Source organism: Corticium candelabrum, chromosome 11 (assembly GCF_963422355.1).
Source record: "Corticium candelabrum chromosome 11, ooCorCand1.1, whole genome shotgun sequence".
In the NCBI taxonomy this organism is placed as follows: Eukaryota; Metazoa; Porifera; class Homoscleromorpha; order Homosclerophorida; family Plakinidae; genus Corticium; species Corticium candelabrum.
Window position 1 is genome coordinate 5,701,583 of NC_085095.1, and position 24,575 is coordinate 5,726,157.

The following is a 24,575-nucleotide window of genomic DNA, read 5'->3' on the forward strand; positions in this document are numbered from 1 at the left end:
TGTACTAGCATTAAACTGGGAATAACATGATCGATAACAGCCATTAATGACCAGTTTGCTGCTTTCTAAATCGTTGAACAGCATGCTCTATCTTTTGTATCTGCAGTTCCTTTAACGCCTGCAGCATCGTTGCTTCTTGTTCAGCATCATACTCTTGCGCTATATGCATAAGCACATAACCTCTGCCATACATTGATTAAATTCAGTACCGACCAGCATTTGGTTCTACAACAGCATATAATCCTTTGATGCCAACTTCTATGTCGCCGTAGCCAAGAATGGTGGTCCATGGTATGTGCAAACTAAATTTCTCTGTGCATCCACACAATTAATTAAAACGCCTTAAAACTCAAATCATACCAAATCTTTATAAGTGAACAAATACATCATGTACTACCGTATAAGATGAAATATTGGCAGGGAATTTATTTTGGCAGATTGGCAAATTTTTTAGCGAGCACCAATACAAAATCCGCCATTAATCTGGCAACCGGGATATGTCGACGTCATCACCCTCATGGATCAGGCATCATGGTGATGGGGAAGTACGTCATGCGGATGAGGCCACAAGATTGTAAAACCCTTGCTTGTCGTTTGTTGTGCCTACCCTGTTTAGCAAAGAGTTTGACATGAGAATGAGGTCGTGAAGCTATGATGAAAAGGTGGAATAATGCAAGGTAAATTCCGTAATCTCAAACTCCTCCACGACACAGCCACTCAACTAGTGGGTGGAGAATATCATACATATATCAATTATTCAACAACGATGTATGTCCAACGGCCAAAATAAAATCCACCCAATTATCCTTTTATAGTCACTTTTTAGCAAACCCCAAAATAACTTCCCGTCAATGTTTCATCTCTAGACCATATGACAAAGTTAGAAATCAGTGACAGCACAAGCAACAATTTGTTGTTTGAAATAACTTAACAAGGTTCAACACAAATTGAGAATTACACTATTATGTACTTTTAAGGTTTACAAGAATGTTTTAATAAGACATGCAAACAATACAATAAACATCTACGGGTGTAATATCTTTAATTAATATCATAGAGAAACAACTAATCTGAACAAACAGTTATTCAAAAATGACTAAACTAAAACCAAGAGACAGAAGCACTTATTCAGAAGAAAACGCCAATTGCGTCTATACATTGAGTACGTAGTAGTTACAAAAGTAGCACTTGCATTCGTTTTGACACAAAGATGGTGTTAATTAAATACCTAAGACACCAAATACTACTTGTACTGGCATATTCTCCCCGGCCTGGATAGCACAAAGAAATGTCACCGTACAGCTGTTACAGAGAATAAGTATTCCTACCAGAGCTTCTGGTTTGATCTCCAAAGGCGTGCCTTCGCCTCCAAGTTGTACATTTCCTGTCAAACGTCACACATAGCTATCTCAGCCACGCCCACAGCGCTGAAATGCAATCTTACCGCGCCACAGAGAGCCCTTCAATTTGTCTTTGTCAAAGTTCTTGATATATCGAGACAAGTAGCTGTCAAGTACCCAGTACACAAGTTCCTTCATAATGTGCACGGCCATTGTCAAAGCGGCACGCAGCTGAAACTACAGCGAAGTAGTCTTATACAGAACCAGTAGTTGACGATTCAATTGTAGAAAGCAAAAACCAACACCCAGTTCCAGTTTTCCGACAATGTTTAGGTGCCCGCACCATATAAGGATAGGTAGCGCAAGTTTGTTATATCCCGGATATACTAGATTGTTGATTTTTGGTTTTGACGCCTAGCGATGGGTGAGTAGCTTGGAATTCATCAAAGCGTACAATTTTGCTACTTTTATTTTGTCTTGCAGTCGAGTGTCGCGTCACGTTCGAGTACGAAAAAGAAAACGACGACGAATTGACTCTCCGCGTCGGCGACATTATTACCAACGTCGACCAGCAGGATGGAGGCTGGTGGGAAGGCAATCTGAATGGCATCAGAGGAGTTTTTCCCGACAATTTTGTGGAGGTGATACAAAAGTCGGCGCCCCCTGCGAGACCTCCAGACGCAAGCAGAGCAGCAAAGAAAGGTTACCGGTCGTGCTAGTTGATTAATTAATTGTCGAGCAAGGAAGCGAATGTAGACAGTGTGTTTCAGGGTAGTAGACTTTCGATGTGAGTGTAGAGCGTAGGTTAGCTTAGTCACTGCATGTATAGCTAGCTACTCTTGATGTCGTGTCTGCACGTCTTGTTTGCTGCTGTGTAGTAGGCATTCAAGTCGTACGCGTTCAAAAATAGTCGTCGTTGTTATAATTCGTTGTAGTGGATAGTCAGACTATTCTAGCACTTTTCCTTTATTTTCTAAAGGATTGAGTGTATGGTCTATTAGGGACATAATGGAGTATGAAATACCAATAAACCTTGAAAACACCAGGTGGTTAGCATGAGAGGTTTTGTATCTTATTAATTAATTAATGCTTGTAACATTGTGGGAGTGAGTGGAAGTGAAAGACCATCATCTTAGGGTGTGATGCCTGATTGGCACAAAGCTGTTGAGGACAGGTCTGTATGCATTTAAATTTTAATGTCAAGTGTAGCATCATTCTTTAGTCCACTGAAACTAGGTACTCTGATTAATAATAACATTTAGACTTTGTGGGTGGTATGAGATCACAAACTAACAAGTTTAGCCTTTAGTTAAATGATGCAATTTTCTGAATGTCTACAGTGCAAACACAATGTCAATGCTAAGCAGATAGTATAGTCTACACTTAGTTTATTTTTATCAGGTTTTAGTGACTTTGCTAGCATGGAGGGTACTTAATTAACTATGTGTATAAGTATAAGTAGGTGTGGCTTCTATAAGTAGGTATGCCTACAATAAGATCCCTAGAAGCATCTGAAATGTGTCAGATGAAGATCTACAGTCTACTATTGTGGTGGGGTTCTGGTAAGTCGACACTGCTTTTTCTAAAATGCAAAATATATTTGAGATGGTCTCATGAATATAGTGGTTGCTCTGTAGCCACCATTCTGCAGTGACAAATGTTTGTATTAGTGATGTTGTAACTTGAAACTAGTGTTGGTCATGTTATAAAACCATAGGGCTTCTGTTGTCTGACTCTCATTGTGATGTTAAATGTAATTTAGTTTAGCTGCTATCATCCAGGTGTTGTTTACCTTAGCTATTATCTCATTGCTATTTGACAGACTAGTAGGCCAAATGAGGATAAATAACAGTATGATACTTACATGCATCTACTGAGTATCAATAAGACTAAGCATAGATGAATTCAAACTTTAATTTGTGCAAGATGTGGGCTGATCTCTACTTTTCTTCTTTTTGTGTAGAATGGAGAGCAAAAGTGACTTACAGCTATGCTGCAGAGAATGAAGATGAACTTGATCTTGAAGTTGGTGATGAAGTTGTAGTTACCAATCAGGAAGAGGAAGGATGGTGGGAAGGCATTATGAATGGAAGGAGGGGTGTCTTTCCATCCAACTTTGTCGAGACAATTGATGAAGAGTCACCTTTCACATCTGAGATAAAGGAAACTCCAAAATCACCCGAGAAGAAAGAACCACCGAAACTGGATGAACCAGAAGGGCCACTAAACCCACCACCAGAGGAAGGTATTGTATTACAATGGAAGGCATTATTAGTGTGATCAACGTGAATTTCACTGCATTCTTGCAGAAGTTCGTCAGATTCAACCTGTTAAGGTGATTGGAGTTGGGTTTGGCAATATCTTTAGCGGTGGACCAATAAAACTACAGAAAACTGCAGAGAGTAGGAAACCTACAGCTCCTAATCCACCAGGACAAGATGTGAGCTTGAAGATGAAGACTCTTTAGTACATGTATCTTTAGTTAATTGACAAATTTGGATTATGTGCAGAAAAAGCGTCCTGCCCCTGGACCTCCACCACACTCAGCACCTCTATCTCAAGGTAGGAACAACACATCGTATAATTACATTAATAAACTGTCAAGTTATAACAACATCTCTTGACACAGCTGTACTGAAGAAGAGGGTTGAAAAGTGCAAAGTTGTGTTTGACTATGTAGCTGAAGCTTCAGACGAGCTTTCGCTGAAAATTGGTGATATCATTGAGATTGTACGTAAAGATGTAGCTGATGGCTGGTGGGAAGGCAAATTGGGTGGTAAAGTAGGCGTATTCCCAGATAATTTTGTAGAAATTATTGCAGCAGAAGAAGAGGTGAGATACTGATTTTGTTATTGGTCGAAGGTGTGAAGCATGACATGTTTATGTTTTGTTAGAAGCCACCTCCTCCTGTACCCACCTCTTCATCGACTCCCCCTTCGGCACCTGTATCCGCTCCCACTTCTACGCCTGCACCCGCGCCTACCCCTGCACCTGTACAGCTACCAGTAAACAAGCTCAAGCCTGTTGAAAAACCGGACAAGCCAGATGACAAACCCGTAGAAAAGGTGCCTCTGAAGCCAGCTGTTAAACCTCCGCCACCAAAGCCACTCAGTAATAAACCACCACCTCCAGTTGGCAGAAAACCACCTTCTGTAGCCTTTAAGAAACCAGAAGGTGCTTTACACTGGCAAGTTTTTATTCTATTCTGTGTGTAAGAGTTGCTGGATTTAGACAAACCTTTGGTTCCCGCTGGGAAAAAGCCAGTTGTCGCAGCTCTGGCTCGGAAGCCTGAAACTAGTTCAGTTTCAACAGAGAAACCTCAGGAGGATAATGAAAAGCCTCTCGAGAAGAAGGAAAATGGTAATTTAATAGCAGTAGTTGTTGTGTAGGTATATTTTACCCAAAATTTAGAACTCCTGTTGAGTGTGTAGTAAGAAATAGGTTGAAGTTATGGTAATTCAAGATGTCGGCATCAGTCAAGTTTGGGCTGTGCTTGATCTCCATGAACACTTTAGTCTTGGATTAGGAATAAACAAACTAAAGCCTCACAATAGTTGAATCAGCTATCGGTTATCGGCTGACATAGGCATATCGGTTTTATATCGGAATAGGTAAATCTTGCATAGATGCATGCCTATAGGTGGTGCATGCGTAGTCAGTCTGTTAGGGCCACTTGAGTTGCATGCATGTCTGTGAAGAAACAGAAGTCCCCCATTTGGGAGCATTTTGAGGTGGCTGAGGACACAAGATTCGTGTGCCACAAGGCTTGTAACACATGAACATCAGCGATTATCTATAAAATATAATTATGTCAGGTATCGGTGTCGGGTATCGGCTTCATTTTGCTTAGATATTGGTTATTGGTATACCAACCAAATACTCTTATTGATGCAACTCTAAAGCAAACTGATTCACGGGCATGCTTTAAGCGTAGCATGCTCGGTAGAAGGCCATGACTGGGTTTGTACATATTATTGCTAACGGTTTTGTGTCATGTCAGACCTTGATGTAGTTCCAGTACCGGACAGTAAGTTGAGACACCCAACGGTGGATCGACCTCGAAATCACACTCGGCCACCGTCCAGGTATGCTGTAAAGAAGGTAAGAAGTAGAGCGAGGCTTCTGTAGTTGTGGATGTTTAGTAAATTGTGTGTGTTATAGGATGAGGAGGGATCTAAGGCACAAGAGGTAGCGTCTAATATACGTGTGGGTTTGCTATGTTGTCATCTGATGATGGTTTTCAGGCTGCAGATAATGTGGCACCATGGCAGAAAGAGATACAGAAGAAACGAACAACGTCGAATGTGTCAATTGGAGCAAAGGCAAGTAGTGTGCATTTAGGTGTAATAATTCCCTCAAGTTGTCTTCTGTGGTTTATGCCAGTCGTTGGGCTTTCATGCTATGTGTGCGCTTTGTCACACAATTGTGTCAGCTGTATTGCCTGTCTGTGGTGTTTGTCACAGTAGAGGGGAACTCGCACCAAATACTAAAACTTGCTGAAAGAAAGATGCAAGGCATAGTATCTTCTTAAGGCAGCTTACGGTCCAGCCAGCCACAGAAGCAGAGAATGGGCCACGAGTTGTTCAGACGATTTCCTATATGTAGCTTAGACTTACTCTCTGTTGTCGTTTGAGATCAAATACTTTAGGTTTTAACTTTAACCATACGAAGTGCACCTAATGCACCCAAAATGCAGTGAGACATGATCTATGAACTAATCTAAGAAGGGTCTTCTTTTCAGGCTCTCCTTTTCAGGCTCCATGGTTATACCGAAACAGTCGCTACTTGTGTGATAAGTTTGGTGTCCCAGTTTGCTTTAATCAATAAATCACAACTTGCCACCATATGTCTCACAATTCTTACCTTGAAAAGTGCACAGGTATCAGTCTTCCTTGCTAACCAGCAATCAGAGGTACTGTGATGACACATATGGGTACTAAACACGCCCACACAGGAAATTTCAATGGTTTCTTTTTTCGCTATGGTAAAAGTTTGCAGTAAACTGTTGCAAAGGGTTGTGTCATGAAGTGACAACTGTCATCTGAGAGATGGTTGATTTTGGTGAGAGTTCCCCTTTAGATATCTTGTAAACTAGAAAGTGTGAATGTGGTTGATGGTGAATCTTGGCCAGTAGGGTATTCTTAATTAAGACAATTGCTTCATTTGCAACTTTTAGTTGTTCCAAGTTGGTGTTGTAAGCAAACATAAATAGACCTTTGTATGAGTTTGACTGTGTTGTATGCTTGATGTATTTGATTAACAGCAAAATTTACCGTACTGTATTTTAACTAATGACTTACTTAGTTATTCAGCATGATAGCATTAACTGCATGGAGTCTCGAGCTTAACAGCTGCAGTAGTAAGTTTGAGAAGTTCGTGTCGTATGATATATGACAAAAATAATACTGTAAGTGTAATGTGTATAATGCGTACAAGTAGGATTACTGCATGCCTGCTTGCTTGTTTCTAATAGCCTGTTCATACGTGCACTTGTAACCGGGCCAACACTAGGGTTAGGGTTAGGCTTGCTTTGAAAGGTTGTGTGAATGCAGGCGAGCCGAGCCGAGCCCGCTGAAATGGCCCTCCTCAAACTGCCATGCCAGCACAGTTTGGTTCAGCTCGGCTCGGCTCATATTCACCTTGTGAATGGTAACCAACTGCCAAACTGTAGTCTGACATAGCCAGACCCTCACTCATACGTCATACTCACTTAGTCAGACTTTCTCACTTCGCGTAGTGTGAGGGTTTTTTATATACACGTGACCATACCTAGCTAGGGTGCGGAGGAAAAAATACACACTCTAATTAATTAACTAGCTAGGTGAGCTGGTTTGCTTTGTGAACGCCATGTGAAGGGGGGCTGGCACGGGAAAGGAGCTCATGTAAAAAGGCTATAAGTGAGCTTGTAACAACATTGACATTAAATTTACTCTGTAAAGCTTTTGTCAGTTGCTTGTCTGCTGTGCATCGATGCTTGTATTTTATTTTTCTCGGTTTTTTGTCATTGAAACAGGTTGACGATGTTGGACAAGAATCTCCAACTCCAGAAAAACCAGCTTCAGTACCCACCTTTCAACCTCAGGTGTCTAAACCAACTTCACCTGCACCGAAAGCGCCACTAGCGTCTAGTCAAGAAGGATCCGAACAAGTAGCTGCATTACAGCGTGACTTGGAAGCTCTGAAGCAAGAATTTGCATCACTGAAGAAGAAAATGGAGGAAAACATAGATAAGTTGGAGAGTGAATTGGATGAGGAGAAGATGGAAAGGATGAAGCTGCAAGTAGAAGTAGACAGGTTGAAGAAGAAGAATCCGTCATCGTAAAGTGTGAACAGTTATGTATATCCGCAGCGGACTCATGTTGCTTGCCTCATTGAAGTGTCGTCTGGTATTCAACGCTTGTATTGCAGGAAGGTATCGTGATTGTCGTTAAGATTTTTGTACGGGCTCTAGTGTGTTGAGTTGTATAGCTTCAATAGAGTGAATGAAATGATCGTAACAGTTTGTGTCTCAGTGAGCCCTCTGTGTCAACATTTGTTTTGAATAACTCAGGGACTAAACTGCAAAGTTACGACTTCCACGTGAATGTTTGTCAGTTTATTGTTTATTTAGAAAGAAATATGTAGTGTCAACAAGTGAAGGTACAGATGATGAACGTAGTTGAATCCTTAGTGACAGGTTTTTGTTGACTACAGGGTACATTAACTAAGTACACATTGAATGGTTTTATTAATTAATTATGAGAACAAGTAAGTTGACATGCATAGTACATACTTACAAAGTTTAGGATTACAGGTGCAAATGTCTTGAATTTTGTGATTGTTTGTGCCTTGAGTACACCATAACTATACTAGTAACCATATTCATGTATTAGGTGAAGTATCTAAGGTATTTAACTATTACTATCTAGTAACTATAGCTAGTAGTGTAGTTTAATTAATTAATAGATAGAAAATTACTTTTAAATTAGCAACGGTACTGTAGTCATTTACTTTAGTATACAAACATGAATGACGATAAATACTAAAGCGGTACTATCCAATTGTCAAGAGCGTTCGATTTGCGACTGCTTGAGGCATGCGCAAAGTATATCCGTTTTTGTAAGACGTTGGAAGGCACGCCTACGCGCCGGGATATCTGTTGGATGGCGAACTTTGGACTTTGGACTTTTTGCGCGCGTAGGTTTAGTACTTATTACAGAATGCAAAAGTTCGGGACACTAAGTAACAGATACAGCGTAATGGCTCGAGTGTTTCGCAGCGGTTTGAGAGCATGGCAATGGTTGCCTTCTGTTAGAAATTTTCTGTCGCTTCGGTTCAGAACTGCGTCTTTGTCCACGTCTCCAATGTTGAAATTGGCGTCGAAATCAGAGAGGTTGTTGCCTTGTTCGTTGTCTGATCTATGCTAGAATTTGCTGTTTTGCTGTGTCTTCAGGGTGGATATCATGTTCATTGACAGAGATGGTGATGAAATCAAAGTGAAAGGACCTCTTGGAGAGAATTTACTCGACGTAGCACATGAAAACGGCATTGAATTAGAAGGTACTGACGTGCTCTAGACTGGTCACTCAATCTGTCCGTTTGCATATGGTTTGTCCGCCCTTTCTCTAGGCGTGCGTACAGTACAGTACCTGTTGTAACTGTTAAAAAAAACACTAGAAAATTCCACCCTGAAATCAGAGACGAAAAGATTTGCAAGCAGTTGCATGGTGATGAAGCAGTTGTATTGGTGCATGATGAAACAGCTCTCCCCCCCTCCCCCCCTCTCTCTCTCTCTCTCTCTCTCTCTCTCTCTCTCTGCTTGTCTATAATCAGTTTCTATAGCTAGGAGCCATATGTGGCAACTTTAGCGTTAGTAAATTAAGTTTGAAGCTTGGTGAATTCGGTGTGGCTGGGGCTGGGTGTACTTGTAATTCCGAAGGGACTGGGCATGCAAGCAGGTACAGTACAAGAACCTGCTGAATGAAGCAGGAACAGCCAGGCGCTATTGTTCTAAAGCAAGGACAGTGCAACATAGTAGTGTGGAGATCACTGTAGCCACTAGAAAGATATTCAGGAGGTGGTATATAGTCACTTCAGGCAGACATCGCTCTTATGGTGCGTTCACATATGCCTAAGTCTTCATTGCCACTTAACTAGACTTAAAATCTGCTTGCGTTCACACTGACCTAAGTCTCTTTTGTTCTACCTTAGGCTAAGGCACTTCATGATGTTCATGAGCCTTAGCTAATTAAGTCTGTTTCGCTAGATGATCACATGATGGTATAGTGCACTGGAAATGGTGACGCATGGCCTGTTAACACTAAATCCACTCTAGGTTTGCAGTGTGAATTAACGGTCATTACCATAAGCAGACTTGAACGCTAAGTTGCCTTTACTTAGCGAAGTCTTTTTAGGCTAGGTACGTTTCAGTGTGAACACACCATTTAGGCTGCCATTTGTCTCGTCATATAAGGAGCTGAAGCAAATCATATAACAACCATGATGGCTAATGGTTGGGATGGAGTATACTGTGATATAGTTGTGTGTGTGTGTGTGTGTGTGTGTGTGTGTGTGTGTGTGTGTGTGTGTGTGTGTGTGTGTGTGTGTGTACCGTACATGATATTTGTATTTTGTTAATATTGTATAGTATCGAGGGGACTTTACCTTAATTAAGGTGTGAAAATATGTATTAAATTATAATAATCAGTTCAATGTAATTGGTACGTGGAATGGACTCATACCCAAGTCATCTACAAGTTACTTCTGACATATAAAATTGTATAGTAGCAGAGTGGCTACCTAGGTATGAATGCTTTCCTCAGTAAAACTCTGAACTCCGATTGTTTTGTTGTGAATTGTGTGTAAGACGCACGTCAAGTCATGAAAGCTTTTTGTCTTGGGTTAGGAGCATGTGAAGGAGTAATTGCTTGTTCTACGTGTCATCTCGTCGTACATCCAGACTTCTATGACAAGATTGACGAGGGACCAACAGAGGAAGAACTTGACATGCTAGACCTAGCATATGGCCTGACTGACACGTACGTCTAATATGGGAACCCAAGTGTTGAGCCATGAAAGTTTTGAAAATTAAAGTTTGGTTTGCAGGTCTCGACTTGGATGTCAGGTGATGGTTACGAAGGAACTAGACAAACTGGTTGTAACAGTTCCCTCTGTGCACAGAGATGCTAGAAAAGAGTAGACATTAACAGAATACTAATACTATACAGTATTATACTACGAGTGTGTTCAATTATTTTAAATTTATATTAATAAATAAATTTTCTATTTTCCTCGGAAGTCAGGAAAGAAGGATTAATTTAGATACATTTGTACTTGAGATTAATTACAATATGGTGTACTGCCCACTCATTCGTTGCATGTGCATAGCTTTGTGTGTGCATAGTTTTTCATTCTCAAAGGTTCAGTAGCTCTAATCTTGCATGCGGGAACGTGTTAGAATTGTGTTTTTGGACTTCTGCAACTTTACCAATTATCCGGGATATCAGTTGCATTCAAACAAGGAAACGCGCGCAAAGTAGGTTTTCTTTTGCTCTTGTTTCTTGCCTAGGGATACTGTGCTATCAAGAAGGGTCAGTCATCACTTTCTGCAACCTAATGAAAACACGCAGACTTTGATAAATATCCTCATCTGCAAGAAACCTGCAACTTCTACAAATTTTATGTTCAGCTAAATTTAATTAAAATGGCGTCTAGGTCAGAAAGCATGCATACTCTCTAGAAGTTTTAGTTTACTTTGATATTAAAATTATATATTTGTTTATTTGTATGTGATGATTGCTTTAGACTACTAAATAGAATACAGACAAATAAACTTGCCCATGGTTCAATTAATTCAGTATTAAAATTAATGGAAATGAATTCCCTTTGATCGACAGCTGCCTATCACGTATGCATTGAGCTCTCTGCAGAGTCATGATTGACGACTTGTCGTGAGGTATTTACACATGTTAGCAGTTAGATGCTGTTTTGCTTCTAAGCTTACAACTTAAAAATATAAATCTAAAATCATACAAACAACTGTCATATACTTCACGTGATCGCAACTACCCTATAACAGCATTAATGTCTGTTATCGTGAAATATGGAGATTTGTTGTACATATGGGACGTGAGATGTCACTATCCCAAATAGGTTTTTCAGAAATGATTGCTTTCCATTGCAAACGATTCTGCTTTAATCTTTTGTTTCCAACAAAAACTTTGTGATTTGAAAGCTTGAATTAGACTGAAATGTTGCCATGAATGTTGATGGTTTGTGATTGGCTGTCTATCGCCTGTAGTTTACATATGACTAAAAGCTTTGTGATTGTGCCATTTTGACCACACCGGAAGCACCAACCCACACACACAGACACACACACACACAGACACACACACACACACACACACACACACACACACACACACACACACACACACACACACACACACACACACACACACCATCCATCCATCCATCCATCCATCCATATCCATTTGCTGCTTGTGATCCATGATTACGATGAAGGTACAGGAGATGCAGTCCAAAAACATCAAGTCTACACTACTCGAGGTCTGTCTTGACAAAAGCGCTGTTGATTATAAAGAACTTGTTTGAAAGTCTGATGACAAAACTGACATGGAATCGATCCTTGAGGTGGTAGAATGACAACGTTGGTGACTAATCAAACCTGCCTTGTTAAATACCTGAAATGAGCAGCCATGGTCAGTACAGTGCAGAAGACTGACGGTTGTTCTCGCTTTCGTTTTCTGTCATCTCTGAGGCTCTTCTCCTTGTCTTCTGCTTTCTTGTTGAAATGCTCTGCACTATGTTTGATGATGGAACACCAAGAGTTGCGCTCTTCAGCTTTCTCCCTCCAGGATTCTAACAAGTTACACTGCTGGAGGTCACCAGACGCAACATATCATTCCAACGACGCTTCTGCATGTCCACCAACACACACACACACACACACACACACACACACACACACACACACACACACACACACACACACACACACACACACACACACCGAAAATGCTTCAATGTCGTTTGAGTACTTTACTTGCATTCTCAGTCATGTCACTTAATTTGCAAAGTTTCATTCTGGCGAGTCACCACATAACTGAAATTCTATTGATACAGTATAGTTACAGTAAAATTATAAGCTATGACTGTTAGTTATTTGTCTGTAAATAGTCTCTATGATTAGTAAATTAATAAGTTTGTCTTGCTTTAATTGATAGGAAGGCTACATTGACTCGCTCTAAGCGATTGGTTTCAAAATTGTATTGTGCTACATGTTACTGCACTGTCTAGCTGTGATAATATGCTAGCATCTCAAGTGAGTAAATTTTGTATCTCTTTCTGCAATTTTCTGTGTTTTCTAGGCATGTTAATTACTTGAGTTACAATGAACATTGCATGATAAGGGTCCTGAGAAAACAGTACTGTTTGTAGAGAGAATATTATATACAGATGGCATTGATAATTGTCTTGAGTCTTTAGTAGTGTGACATACTTACTACTAGTAGGTGTGCGTGGATGTTTCAGTAAATCCTAGGGTACCGGTTATACACATAATTTCCAATACATACTACAGCTATTTTGAGTAGAAAGGGTAAGTGATCCAAGCCAATCTGTTTTGATGTGCTGAGTAAACACTACTAGTTTTCTACACTATAAATTTGTCAAGCTTTCGGATTTCTGCAACTTTCAGATAGTTGTATAGTAGTGATAGAAAGGAATTTGGCTCTTAAGCTTCAATAATTAGTAGATTTACGTACAGTAATGATCATGACAGAGTAGTAAAAGGATTAGAAATTTGTGATGACGATAAGTCATTTATATATATATATTCTTTTTTATTTATTTATTTATTTACCAGGACGGTTTGTTTGTTGTAGTGTCATGAGTGGAAAGTGCATTGCCATGTCAGCAAGACATAATGAAGAAATGATGGTATTGTGTTCTTTTGTTGTGTTACCTAGGAAGATATTAAAAGTAAGCACGTTTACGACTATTCATCTGACAGTACTGTAAATCAAGAAAATTTCGCCATTTAATAAATTGCACCTTTTTGCCTTTTAAACACTTGTCAGATTTTATTTGCCTATGTGAATGAAAAGTTTAGACTGCTACTGCTACTGTAATTTTTGACAAGTGTAGCAGTTCAACTGTTGTAACTTATCTGACAGGAAGCCGATGTTTTCTTGCACTTAGAAACATGATCTCACCTCTTTGTTTTCATTTTTTGATTGGCTGTCCAGGGGTGTGAAATTTACTGAAGGTACTGAATGAAATGATGTATTTGAATAGATCATACTGCAATACATTTCAACAAACTAAATACTCTATAACATATGATTTAAATGACAATAATACTGCAACCACACAACCGGAAAACAGTCATTTTAAAGCAGCGCATTACCAAGGCTTCTGATACAGAGACTATAGCCATTGTGAATGCTGTGAGAAACGTTGTTTGAGTAATAGAAGTATTCATGAAGTATTGTACATCATGGAGCACACTGACTTTGTTAGTGCTGCTAAGAAAATAATAACAAAGAAGACTGTGCCGACAATTGCAATCCTATCAGAATATGACATTCAACTACGAGAAGTATTTCAGAAGTATCTAATAGACTACCCAGCTGTAGTAGTCCAACAAGATGACCTATGTGATAGCTAGTCTATGCGATACAATAAGTTTGTTGTTCTGTCCTATGAGGTAACCCTTCTTAAAGGCAACGTCTGCCGCTTTGGGTGTCCTTGGTGACAACACCATGCATTTTGTCAATAAAATTGCTTCTGATAGTAACTTCAGTGACACATTTCTCAGACAGACAGGTTGAAAAAGTCTTTGCCACAGAAAGAAACGCAAAGTTACAATCACTTCACCTATTTTATGGAATATCTCTATAGTCAAATCTGGAATAGATATAGAGTACAGTCACAGCCAAACCCCTTGGTCAGAAAATTGTGCTAAGACACAGCTAAGATGCAGATAAACACAAGCAAAACACAACCTGCTATGCAAACTCGGCAGCTAATCAAATGAACTATAGTCGTGTGTAAATGTCATACTTTTCATCATTAAACGGTGTCTGTGTAGTTCTCGTCTTCTATGTGAGGATCAGCAGAAGCTTTCATTGGTTGCAGTGCTAGTTCATCATCATTTGATGGTTTCACTTTTGTAGTAGTTTTACCTATGCTGAAAATAGATACTGCAATGAGCAATTGCAAACTAAACAAACTGTGTTGCACGTGCACCTGCAATAGAAAATGACGATTATGATGAGAATGACACCTCCAACTGCACCGACAACGACACCAATGATCCCGGCAGTTGTTAGAGCAGAATCTGAATCTGAGGGCGTGGTAGGTTGAGAAGTAGTTGGGTTGGTGATAGAGACTTGGCCTAATGACAAACCAATATCTTGAAAGTCTTGTTTTACACTACTAGTGTCAAGAGCCATCACTACTGCAGTTGCAGGAACAGCAATTCCTCCATCAGGCAGGCTGACTGTGAAATCAACTACAACATCGGATCCATTCTGAGTGATAGATATAAGATTGACATCAGCAGCAGTCAAGTTGACGGCAGGTCTGCCAATTAATGCCACAGGCTTTGTTAACAACAACCTGATGCTTCATAGCAAATTGATGCTTACTTGCTTGTTGACTGTGAACATGCATCATTTTCAGTGCAGTAAGCAGATACAAATTTAGCAACAACTTGCTTAAACTTGGTTTCATTAAGCTAGAAATAGACTGTTATATTGGAACATACACAAATGTGTTTACCATAACTTTCAAACCTGTTCGGCTGTTACATTGAGAAACGTTACTGTTGTTCCTTCTCGGTTAGTTGTGGGTGTTGATGCTGTTGTGGTAATACCTGATGCAGTTGTTGGTTTGTTAGTATGTGGAGTTTCTGATAAAGTTGAAGTTGTTCCTTCACTGTTAGCCATGGGTGTTGATGCTGTTGTAATACCCGATACAGTTGTTGATTCTTTGGTATGTGGAGTTTCCGATAAAGTTGAAGTTGCTCCTTCACTGTTAGCCATGGGTGTTGATGCTGTTGTAATACCCAATACAGTTGTTGATTCGTTGGTATGTGGAGTTTCCGATAAAGTTGAAGTTGTTCCTTCACTGTTAGCCATGGGTGTTGATGCTGTTGTAATACCCGATACAGTTGTTGATTCGTTGGTATGTGGAGTTTCTGATAAAGTTGAAGTTGTTCCTTCACTGTTAGCCATGGGTGTTGATGCTGTTGTAATACCCGATACAGTTGTTGATTGGTTGGTATGTGGAGTTTCCGATAAAGTTGAAGTTGTTCCTTCACTGTTAGCCATGGGTGTTGATGCTGTTGTAATACTCGATACAGTTGTTGGTTCGTTGGTATGTGGAGTTTCTGATAAAGTTGAAGTTGTTCCTTCACTGTTAGCCATGGGTGTTGATGCTGTTGTAATACCCGATACAGTTGTTGATTCGTTGGTATGTGGAGTTTCTGATAAAGTTGAAGTTGTTCCTTCACTGTTAGCCATGGGTGTTGATGCTGTTGTAATACCCGATACAGTTGTTGATTCGTTGGTATTTGATAAAGTTGAAGTTGTTCCTTCACTGTTAGCCATGGGTGTCGATGCTGTTGTAATACTCGATACAGTTGTTGGTTCGTTGGTATGTGGAGTTTCTGATAATGTTGAAGATACTGATGTAGTAGTAGTAGGAAAAGAAACCGTACCGTTGATGAAGACTTGGCCTAATGTCAAACCAACAGCTTGAAACCTTTGTCTCGCGCTGCTAGTGTTAAGAGCCAGCACTACTTTAGATGCAGCAACAGTACCTCCTCCATCAGGGAGGCTGATTGTAATGCAGACTAGAACATCAGGTCCATCCGGAGTAGTACGTATAATGTTGACATCAGCAGCAGTCACGTTGATAGCAGTTCTGCCAATTATTGCAACAGGTTTCGTTATCAAACAACCTACTATGCTTTGTAGAACAAAATTGGTGTGGTTACCTGTTTGTTGACTGTACGTCACTTTCATTGCAGTGCACAGATAAGAGTTCAGCAACAACTTGCTTAAAAGTAGTTTTATTAAACTAGAAATAAATTGCTACAGTGGAACATACACAGTTTTGTCTGCCCTAACTTTCAAACCTGTTCGACTGTTACATTGAGAAATGTTACTGTTGCTTTTTCATGGTTAGGTGTCAGCATTGATGTAGTTGTTGGTTTGCTGACATTTGCAGTTGTTGGATAAGGAGTCTCTGATAAAGTTGAAGTTGAATGTTAAGTTATTGTATATATGTTTGTTAATTTGTGGAAATTTAGTGTTCGTATGATAAAAAGTGATTAATGTTAGATGCTGATGTTATTGCTTGGGATTTGCCAATTTTGACTGTTAGTAGTTTTTTATAAGTAAATAAATAAATATATTTGTCATCAGGGCAGATACTTCTTTTTTGGATATAGTTGAAATTCAGGGAGAAGTTGTGATGAAAGCTCGGCTTAGTCAGCAGTTATCGAGTGTCCTTCCAGCCACTTTTCCCGATCTTTCTGTTGCTTCACAAAAATCATTGCTGTCACACTTTGATGGAATTCAATTGGAGGCTTTGAAACAAGGGTGTAGCATCAGAGACAGAGCAAGGATCAATACTATAGCTTCTCCTTATGCTGGAGCCTGGTTAAGGGCAATACCAAACAGAAATCTCGGCCTGGCTATGCTTCAGCATGAATAATTTATAGTTGCCATCATGCAGGTTATGGTTGGGCATTCCTATATTCCCTGCAGCAAATTCCAACAACGTTTTAATGTGTGTGTGGTCAAGTAGTCATGACTGCTTTGGTGATCATCTGTTAGGTTGCAGCGATGACAGTACCATAATTGTTGAACGTCACAATGCTTCCTAGACTGTGGCATGCACTACTTTCTGACAAAAAATCTTGTAGAACAGAACAGAACTGTTCTGCTAATAATCAATCTCGCCCTGGTGACATTTATCATCCAGACTTCCTTAATGGGAACCCAGCTTTTTCTGACATCAGTGTCTGCAATTCATTGCAATCACATTTGTCTGCGCTGCTGCTATTGAAGCCTGTGCAGCGGGAAATGCTGGAGAAATGGAAAAAGACGAGAGACATGAGTTTAATGTGACTCAATGTGGAGTAGATATCTTTCCCATCTCTATAGGAAGTTTGGATATTAGACTCACGCCAGTCTTAAGACTCTGAAAACTACTGCATTGAAATCAACGACGTTCACTGGGACTACTTTGAATCAAGCTCTCCAAAATCTTTCTGAACAATTATTGGTTACACGTTGGGAGTAGTGGCACAACTGTACATCAGAAAAGACAAAGCAAGTTTGCAATGTCTACAATCGAGTATGTCGTTCTCGAATTGGACTATTTGCACATGAAAGTGCTCACCAAAAACAAAATCAAACAACTGCTGAACAGAAGTAGTGACTTCATTTGTTGAGTAGTGAAAAAGAAGATGCATGTATATATAATATGCCGTTAAAGCTATTCCTGGTTACTATATTTTGAAGTATGTATACACTTCACTTAGAGAGTAGTAAACGTACTTTCTGTTGTGAACACTGGCGTTGAAGTGAGTACTAAACAACAAAATATCAATAAGCCAATAAGCTATAGATTGCTCACTTGGAGTATGTATACTTCATAATATGTATAAAGCAGCAAACGTACCTTCTGTTGTAAACACTGGTGTTGACGCAGATACTAAACAACAAAATCAATAGCCAATAACCTTATTTGGAGAATGTATTAACTACTAAGCTGTGTTATTTACGCCATTGATTTCTACAGCTATGAGCCTTCAAACCACAATAGGTTTGTCCCCAAGAAAATAAGAATTATCGAAAGTCAAGCTCATGTAGCGTGCAATAATGTCCATGGACAGGAAACAAGAAAGTTAGCCACTGTGATAAATGTCCAAAAGTCTCTCCATCTTCAGAGTACATGTAGTAGTGTACCATTGACGCCAAAAGCTTGCAGTTGTTGATGTCGCATGCTGGTGCAGATGGCGTAGCTAGCTACGCACTGCTTGTGATGGCGTTGGGGTTGCAAAAGGCTGAACATCTGAATTTGTGTCTGAATACCGCTCAAGGATACTAAACTGAGTTTGTAAGCTAGCTAGTACCAGATGCAGAGGGCATCACCATGGTCGAGTTACTGTGCGAGCCAAACCCAACCACTCGCAACAACAGGGCCCTAGATCACACCTAGCTTGCATGGAGACATAGTCTTAGATCTGTACCTGACTTCGTTTTCACGAAGTAAAGAAGTAAAGTAAAGAGACCGAGTGAAAACGAGAGCATCGCACCAAGACTTCACCCAATAACAACAACAAAAACAGTAGCTAGGGATGTAATAAGGGAAGTTGGTTTTATAGGGTAGTGCATGAACCCGGCTGGTCTCGCCATGCATATGCATGCTTATCTTATTTCAGGTGTTTAGATCACAGATATAGTCAATAAATCATCCAATATTATTGTAATAGGTGCTGCATGTTGTATGATATGTGTTAAAGCGTTTTCACACTAGGGGCACAGTCCAGATGTTGCGCGAGGAGAACGCCTCGGAATCCATCTTGAATTGTGTATACATTTTTCAAGTTCATCGAAATAAGCAACCTTTAAAAGACAAAGCTTAAATATTATAATAAGGTAGTACATTTTCTGTATTCTCACAAAAAACGAAGATGCGAACGCTTTGCAGTTCACAGTTTGAGTAGCCGTACCAAATACAACATTATCTTTGTAGACTCTGCAAAGACGGAACGCTTTAAATATAGCAGGTAGAGGTTAAAAAGCTGAATTTATCTGTTTTTGCATTCGTATATGCATGTGTGAGCGTCGGATAAATCCTGCACGTGACCGGAAGTATACGTCTATTGTAATGTCGACTACATCCGCAAGAAGCCAGCGTAGTGCAGGGAAGCACGGAGGTGCAAGACGAGGGGCTGGTCGTCGGAAAATACAACTAGACACAGAATGCAAAGTAGTAAGACTGGAATGATCTACTTACGACAGACTCCTCGCTTTGAGAGATCGCCTACGCTTGCCCAGTTTCAACTCGCTTGCCGAATTTCTTTTGAGGCGCGTACTCAACTGCAGGTTAGCTTGCTTGGTACTTCTGTATCAATTCACGAATAACAGTCAAAGCTTACGCTTTTTCAGCTGTCAGCCATTGTCCACTTCTCTACCGGAGCCTAATGCGATTGGTAAGTTCAGCCACAGCACTTCGATCGACGCACTATTCTCAACACCGATATGACTCTATTCTTCAATCTAGGTGACGATTCAGCAACATTGGAGACTATAGCTTCCCATTCTAGAGAACGTACAGACCAGTCTGACTGTTTGATAGCTGCAGGTAGGCTAGCTAGTAGATTACTGAGAATAGAGAAGGTATATAAACATACACGTCTACTGTCTTGTACAGACCTTCGTGATTTAGACACATCTGTCAGACACGTAGAAGAAATGATTTCTACTCCTGTACGGTCAGGCAAACTCAGTTCAAGAAGACCTCTGTTTCCATCTACACTTAGTCCAGTAAACTCTGCAAAGTACGACAGTTGAATTTGCACGTCTATTTGTGCATGTATCTGTAGATATAGTACACATAGTGTAATCTTATGACTGTTGTCCACTGATGCAGCTCTCCATGTCCCTCTGTGAATTGTTCATCAGGTTCTGAAACAGATGAGAGTAATGAAGATCAAGAACCTAGAAGAACGGCTGAGTAAATATAAGATCCTGTACCCTTACAGGACAGTTGTGACTTCAAATGTTTTTATCAGCTTGAAGACTTTACTGACTACACTAGATGAATCTGACCAGTCATCTGAAGATGAATACCGATATGAAAGGTAATCTAAGTGCATGGTCATCAATGATCACTATCCAACGTACATGCAGTTACAGATGTTATAAATTATGTATCCATAGTGACACTGATTGTACTTCTTCTGATGATGTTGATGAGCTTGATGCCAGTTATCTGGATGACATAACCTTGTCCCCAAGCACTCACCATGCTTCATCACATGACATTGTCGATGTCACAACCTCACCTGTCGGAAGCAAGGAAGTTCTGGATGATCAGTTGACTGTAAAGGACATGATTATCCCAACGGTAAGATTGTTTGTTAGAGAGGATGCATGTAAATTGCTTATAGTGTCATTCTGATATAATAATGAGAATAAAGGATGTTGTCTTTCTTCAATAAAGAGCATACAAAACAACCACTTGGGGTCACACCCCTTGCATCTTGTAATCTTAAGAGTTTATTACTACTGACCACTAGATTTGCTTCATTTCAGGTACAGTTTGGAATTAGTGACAAAGATTCAGGTGGACAGATGCCTACCTCAAGTCCATCTTCTGGAGCTATTCCTGTTGTACGTGTCTCAGTGCAGCCAATAGCAATAACACCTATCACTATCTTTGAAAATGATCTTGAGAATAGGCTGAAGTTACCCAGGGTTGTGTGTGATGAAGATTGCATATTGCAGTTGCTTGGAAAAACGTGCAGATATCCCTTCTGTTGGGAAGAGATATCGGTGCAGAAGAAGCATATTGGCAGCACATTGACATTGCAATGGCACTGCAAGAAGTTCCACCAAGGCTCATGGAGTAGTTCTGCACGATGCAAATCTCAAAATGGATACCCATTCTTCATAAATAATCTTTTGTTTGCTGCTTCAGTTTTTCTGTCTGGAAACAACTTCTCAAAAATTAGTCTCTTGTGTCAGTTCTTTAGATTGAATTCTATATCACAGTCAACTTTCGATCGCATTCAGCGCCTATATATATGTCTGTCTGTTGTGGAACATTGGGAAACATCCAGAAATGCAATCCTCGCCGATATTGGAGATCGACCAGTAGTTCTTGCTGGTGATGGGCGCTGTGACTCACCAGGGTTCAGTGCAAAATATTGTGTGTACTCTCTTATGGATATTGTCACACGAAAAGTTGTAGACGTTCAATTTGTTGACAAGAGAGAGACTGAACTGAAATCACCTAGGATGGAGAAACTTGGACTGCAGAGAGCTTTGACATCTATACAAAAGAAGATCAAAGTCATAGAATTAGTTACAGATGCATCTATTTCTATTTCTGCAATGCTGGGTAAGGACATGACATGATGTAAATTGGTGGACATTTGGGAATTTAAACCTCTCCCTTACAGAAAGAGATGAAACTTACAGACACTTAGTGCATTCGTTGGATGTTTGGCATAAAGCCAAAAAATTATCAAAGATACTATCTGAGGTATGCAACAAATTATTTAGTATTAGTACTGAAACACTCATGATTGTTGAACAGGCATCAAAGAAACGAGAACTGGCTGAACTCGGACCCTGGAAAAGATCCATAGTAAACCATTTTTGGTGGAGTTGCCAACAAGCAAAAGGAGATGTAGAGCGGCTAAAGGTATGAAAGATTTACATACATACAATCGTACATATGTACACTGTATACATTCCAAGGCAGAGCTGTCTTACACACACACACACACACACACACACACACACACACACACACACACACACACACACACACACACACACACACACACACACACCACCACCACCACCACCACCACACCACACCACACCACACCACACCACACCACACCACACCACACCACACCACACGTGCAGCACAAGTATCTATCATCTGTGCAGACAATTTGGATTGGAGTCTTGCACCATGTAATTGGTGAACATGAGTGGGCAACGGGTAGATGTAGTCATAGTGAGCTGGCAAATGATGACTGGCTACAGAGTGGAAAGCGTGCACTACATGTCAATTCACCATCAATGAAATTCTTGAGAAAGGTTGTGCTTGATCCTAAGTGGCTTAGGTCAATGACCCATTATGTACGATGTCGGTTAGGCTGATGTGAATGCTTTGTATTTTCTAAAAAATTTCTTACATTTACGTTTACCACTGCAGCCAAACAAGTGCGCTTGAAAACTATCACAATTTAATCCTTAAATATGCTTCCAAAAGAATAGCATTTGGGTGAGTCACTTCACATCCAATCCCCGTATGATTAAACTACCTAAGTGTTTTAGGTATGAAGCCTTCAAGGCCCGTTGTTTGCTAGCGGCCATGGATCATAATGAGCACACAACTCTGGAACAGGCTATAACAAAAACAACAAGACAACCAAAATTTCACCGGAAGTTTAATAAAAATTCCCAGCAGTGGACCGTAAGGAAGGTGAAGGAAAGAAAACAGTACAATCACGTAACTGGGATAATACATACGATCGCAAAAAAGCGAATGGAAGAGGAAGAGTCAACTCATCGTCACACAGTGTTTTTACAGCAAAACCCCCAACACATTGCTCAAACTACTGCTCCAGTTAGTCCACCATCAACTGCTGATCTGGCAGAAAGGCAGTGTAGTAGGACAGGTACAGTTTAGGTTACCTCACCATTCTTGTGCTACCACAATGACTGCCATTGTGTTTGTTAATACTGCTGTTGTGTTGTATTGTTGCATCACTGATATAAATGTATAGGTTTACAGCATCTCACCAGGCCATAGTTGCATAGGCTCAAGCAATACAGTAATACATGAGGACACATCTGGTCACACAGGATGATGCAACACATCTGTGTCCTCTGCCCAAGTGAGCATGCTGACATACTTCATAATGTTACAGTACCTGCATGTTATCAACAAACAAACACAATAGAGATACTTCAATGTCTTCCTGCAGGTGAAAGTCACTAGCTGATTTGCTAGCCTGTTCTTTCACCGATATATAGACGAGAGTAGATACACACTATGGATGGCAGAAAGGCGGTAGAAAGGTGGGCAGGTAGGACAGCAACTGACCCACAAAATGTATGCTCAGGACCCAGTCACCTGTTGAAACTTTCTCTGGCACTTTTGCAGCAGATGTATTAAAACAATAAACTACAGGAAGATATGACTCTGCCACAAGTACCAAGAGTCTGTATTCTTGTGTTTTGCTTGGTGTTGTCTTGTTTTGCAGTCTATGATGGGTGCCAGCTGTCAACAAGAAATATGTAGAGCGTTTAAAGGCAAATCATGAATGCAGTGACTCAAAATTGATGGCAGACTAGCACGTTATAGTGCTGTATATAAACGTCTTATCCAGACATGAAGGACCAGTAAGTAGTACTTCACTAGTGATGGATGGCAGATGGATAAGAAAGGGTCGTTGTTGTGTACCAGCTATTGAATATCTATAGGGTAAGTATTCAAACCAGTCAGAATTATTACATACTTGTGTTTCTTTCAGTTAGTGCCAAGCTAACAACAAGTTGCCTAGGGTCAACTGACATGAGAATTGCAGTTATTTGCCGTAGCTGAATTATACTGACAATGACATAAAATTTCACAGTTTGCATGCATCTAACTTCTAAGAATACACAACTACTACTAAACTAAACAATCTGAGCACTGCCTGAATATCTACTCACTCCTGTACCCCATGTACCTTCCATCTGGGGAGGGAAACCAATGTCGTATACAGCGTACCACACATGAAGGCGCGATGCGCCTATTTCCTCTACCCAAATAGCCGTACTGACTTAGTATGTACTGCCTATATGCAGCTTTGCGATATCCGTTATGACTATAGTTGGGGACTTCCACTCGGTAGTCAGCAGCTAGACGAATTTGTAGCTGTAGCACATTATGGTCAAGGGTTGTTGCCCTGAAATATTCTTCAGTTGTACAGCAAACCCTCTTTCGACAACACACGTTCTCTCTAGGCTGATCCATGTTAACACATCGGCCACAAATGCACCATGGCAAAGTCTCTGGATTTATTGGTGACGCAAAAGGATGGTCTCCGTCACCTCTCTCTGCACGAACATTAGCGTAGACCTCAGCAAGTTGCAATGACCCCCTTGAATTACAGATGAAGGAGCTCACAACATTTTGAAGCTGTCTAATGCTGAGATTGCTAACAAATCCCTACAAGACATGCAATGGAAGGTACCTTGGTTGTACTGTAGTTGCACCATTAGGTATATATAGAAAAGAAATATGACAACCTCAATTTCATCAGCAGAAGGAGCCACTTCTCTGGGAGGACCAACTAATACACCTGCATGACTGTCATCTCCTCGACAACTCTAGATGTGCAGACTACGTGGCACTAGTCAAGAATAACAGACGAAGCTCTAGCGCGCACCTCTCCGCGATTCCTGCATATCTCAGGTC

At 40.3% G+C, this 24,575-nt stretch overlaps 6 protein-coding genes across 10 annotated transcripts; 4 read left to right on the forward strand and 2 right to left on the reverse strand.

Moving 5' to 3' along the window:
* Positions 1 to 43: 43 nt before the first annotated feature.
* LOC134187192 (uncharacterized) lies at positions 44 to 1,724 on the reverse strand. The gene is made up of 5 exons (XM_062655309.1): positions 1,445 to 1,724; positions 1,329 to 1,384; positions 1,229 to 1,271; positions 214 to 312; positions 44 to 159 (listed from the first exon to the last, which is right to left on the reverse strand). Exons 1-5 carry the CDS (start codon positions 1,551 to 1,553, stop codon positions 44 to 46), a joined length of 423 nt encoding a protein of 140 aa, XP_062511293.1. The 5' UTR covers positions 1,554 to 1,724.
* Positions 1,719 to 7,837, forward strand: LOC134187348 (SH3 domain-containing kinase-binding protein 1-like). Of its 2 annotated transcripts, none has more exons than XM_062655464.1 (12): positions 1,719 to 1,764; positions 1,824 to 2,042; positions 3,304 to 3,585; positions 3,650 to 3,780; positions 3,851 to 3,902; positions 3,970 to 4,172; positions 4,235 to 4,514; positions 4,572 to 4,700; positions 5,341 to 5,441; positions 5,502 to 5,528; positions 5,585 to 5,662; positions 7,354 to 7,837. In XM_062655464.1, exons 1-12 carry the CDS (start codon positions 1,761 to 1,763, stop codon positions 7,660 to 7,662), a joined length of 1,815 nt encoding a protein of 604 aa, XP_062511448.1. In that variant the 5' UTR covers positions 1,719 to 1,760; the 3' UTR covers positions 7,663 to 7,837. The 2 variants fall into 2 exon arrangements, with proteins under 2 accessions (XP_062511448.1, XP_062511449.1); XM_062655465.1 differs by having other exon boundaries at positions 5,353 to 5,441.
* Positions 7,838 to 8,475: 638 nt separating this feature from the next.
* Positions 8,476 to 10,616, forward strand: LOC134186847 (2Fe-2S ferredoxin-like). 3 transcript variants are annotated; one of them, XM_062654919.1, is made up of 5 exons: positions 8,497 to 8,575; positions 8,635 to 8,712; positions 8,773 to 8,879; positions 10,225 to 10,357; positions 10,425 to 10,616. In XM_062654919.1, exons 2-5 carry the CDS (start codon positions 8,684 to 8,686, stop codon positions 10,516 to 10,518), a joined length of 363 nt encoding a protein of 120 aa, XP_062510903.1. In that variant the 5' UTR covers positions 8,497 to 8,575; positions 8,635 to 8,683; the 3' UTR covers positions 10,519 to 10,616. The 3 variants fall into 3 exon arrangements, with proteins under 3 accessions (XP_062510901.1, XP_062510902.1, XP_062510903.1); XM_062654917.1 differs by having other exon boundaries at positions 8,476 to 8,712; XM_062654918.1 differs by lacking the exons at positions 10,225 to 10,357; positions 10,425 to 10,616 and adding an exon at positions 8,949 to 9,073 and having other exon boundaries at positions 8,476 to 8,712.
* A 3,545-nt stretch (positions 10,617 to 14,161) lies between these two features.
* On the reverse strand, positions 14,162 to 16,375 carry LOC134187193 (mucin-2-like). Its single transcript, XM_062655310.1, has 4 exons — positions 15,143 to 16,375; positions 14,996 to 15,084; positions 14,595 to 14,930; positions 14,162 to 14,535 (listed from the first exon to the last, which is right to left on the reverse strand). The coding sequence occupies exons 1-4, from the start codon at positions 16,373 to 16,375 to the stop codon at positions 14,418 to 14,420; spliced, it is 1,776 nt and encodes a 591-aa protein (XP_062511294.1). The 3' UTR covers positions 14,162 to 14,417.
* Positions 16,376 to 16,686: 311 nt separating this feature from the next.
* On the forward strand, positions 16,687 to 21,261 carry LOC134187194 (uncharacterized). The gene is made up of 11 exons (XM_062655311.1): positions 16,687 to 16,735; positions 16,804 to 17,014; positions 19,535 to 19,578; positions 19,650 to 19,730; positions 19,800 to 19,912; positions 19,972 to 19,976; positions 20,019 to 20,102; positions 20,161 to 20,229; positions 20,309 to 20,495; positions 20,684 to 21,141; positions 21,237 to 21,261. The coding sequence occupies exons 1-11, from the start codon at positions 16,687 to 16,689 to the stop codon at positions 21,259 to 21,261; spliced, it is 1,326 nt and encodes a 441-aa protein (XP_062511295.1).
* LOC134186953 (uncharacterized) lies at positions 21,202 to 24,134 on the forward strand. Of its 2 annotated transcripts, XR_009971029.1 has the most exons (7): positions 21,202 to 21,491; positions 21,553 to 21,635; positions 21,690 to 21,797; positions 22,052 to 22,257; positions 22,323 to 22,391; positions 22,445 to 23,007; positions 23,098 to 24,134. XR_009971029.1 is itself a non-coding variant. In XM_062655057.1 (6 exons), the coding sequence occupies exons 1-6, from the start codon at positions 21,314 to 21,316 to the stop codon at positions 22,797 to 22,799; spliced, it is 999 nt and encodes a 332-aa protein (XP_062511041.1). In that variant the 5' UTR covers positions 21,202 to 21,313; the 3' UTR covers positions 22,800 to 24,132. The 2 variants fall into 2 exon arrangements, 1 of the variants encoding a protein (XP_062511041.1); XM_062655057.1 differs by having other exon boundaries at positions 22,445 to 24,132.
* The last annotated feature ends 441 nt before the right edge of the window (positions 24,135 to 24,575 follow it).

Excerpts from the sequence above, each read along its gene's own strand:
- LOC134187194 (XM_062655311.1), top strand. The coding sequence starts at position 16,687 with ATGTTAGATGCTGATGTTATTGCTTGGGATTTGCCAATTTTGACTGTT. Across the intron at positions 20,103-20,160 it reads GAACCTAGAAGAACGGCTGA|CTTGAAGACTTTACTGACTA; the intron begins GTAAATATAAGA and ends TGTTTTTATCAG. Across the intron at positions 21,142-21,236 it reads AGATTGAATTCTATATCACA|ATCGACCAGTAGTTCTTGCT; the intron begins GTCAACTTTCGA and ends CCGATATTGGAG.
- LOC134186953 (XM_062655057.1), top strand. The coding sequence starts at position 21,314 with ATGGATATTGTCACACGAAAAGTTGTAGACGTTCAATTTGTTGACAAG. Across the intron at positions 21,636-21,689 it reads TATCAAAGATACTATCTGAG|GCATCAAAGAAACGAGAACT; the intron begins GTATGCAACAAA and ends ATTGTTGAACAG. Across the intron at positions 21,798-22,051 it reads GAGATGTAGAGCGGCTAAAG|ACAATTTGGATTGGAGTCTT; the intron begins GTATGAAAGATT and ends TCATCTGTGCAG.
- LOC134186847 (XM_062654917.1), top strand. The coding sequence starts at position 8,483 with ATGGCGAACTTTGGACTTTGGACTTTTTGCGCGCGTAGGTTTAGTACT. Across the intron at positions 8,713-8,772 it reads TTGGCGTCGAAATCAGAGAG|GGTGGATATCATGTTCATTG; the intron begins GTTGTTGCCTTG and ends CTGTGTCTTCAG. Across the intron at positions 10,358-10,424 it reads GCATATGGCCTGACTGACAC|GTCTCGACTTGGATGTCAGG; the intron begins GTACGTCTAATA and ends TTTGGTTTGCAG.
- LOC134187193 (XM_062655310.1), bottom strand. The coding sequence starts at position 16,375 with ATGAAAGTGACGTACAGTCAACAAACAGGTAACCACACCAATTTTGTT. Across the intron at positions 14,931-14,995 it reads TGTTCACAGTCAACAAGCAA|ACCTGCCGTCAACTTGACTG; the intron begins GTAAGCATCAAT and ends ATTAATTGGCAG. Across the intron at positions 14,536-14,594 it reads ATCGTCATTTTCTATTGCAG|CATAGGTAAAACTACTACAA; the intron begins GTGCACGTGCAA and ends ATCTATTTTCAG.
- LOC134187348 (XM_062655464.1), top strand. Across the intron at positions 2,043-3,303 it reads AAGCAGAGCAGCAAAGAAAG|AATGGAGAGCAAAAGTGACT; the intron begins GTTACCGGTCGT and ends CTTTTTGTGTAG. Across the intron at positions 4,173-4,234 it reads TTATTGCAGCAGAAGAAGAG|AAGCCACCTCCTCCTGTACC; the intron begins GTGAGATACTGA and ends ATGTTTTGTTAG.
- LOC134187192 (XM_062655309.1), bottom strand. The coding sequence starts at position 1,553 with ATGGCCGTGCACATTATGAAGGAACTTGTGTACTGGGTACTTGACAGC. Across the intron at positions 1,385-1,444 it reads GAAGGGCTCTCTGTGGCGCG|GAAATGTACAACTTGGAGGC; the intron begins GTAAGATTGCAT and ends GACGTTTGACAG. Across the intron at positions 1,272-1,328 it reads AGATCAAACCAGAAGCTCTG|GCCGGGGAGAATATGCCAGT; the intron begins GTAGGAATACTT and ends TGTGCTATCCAG.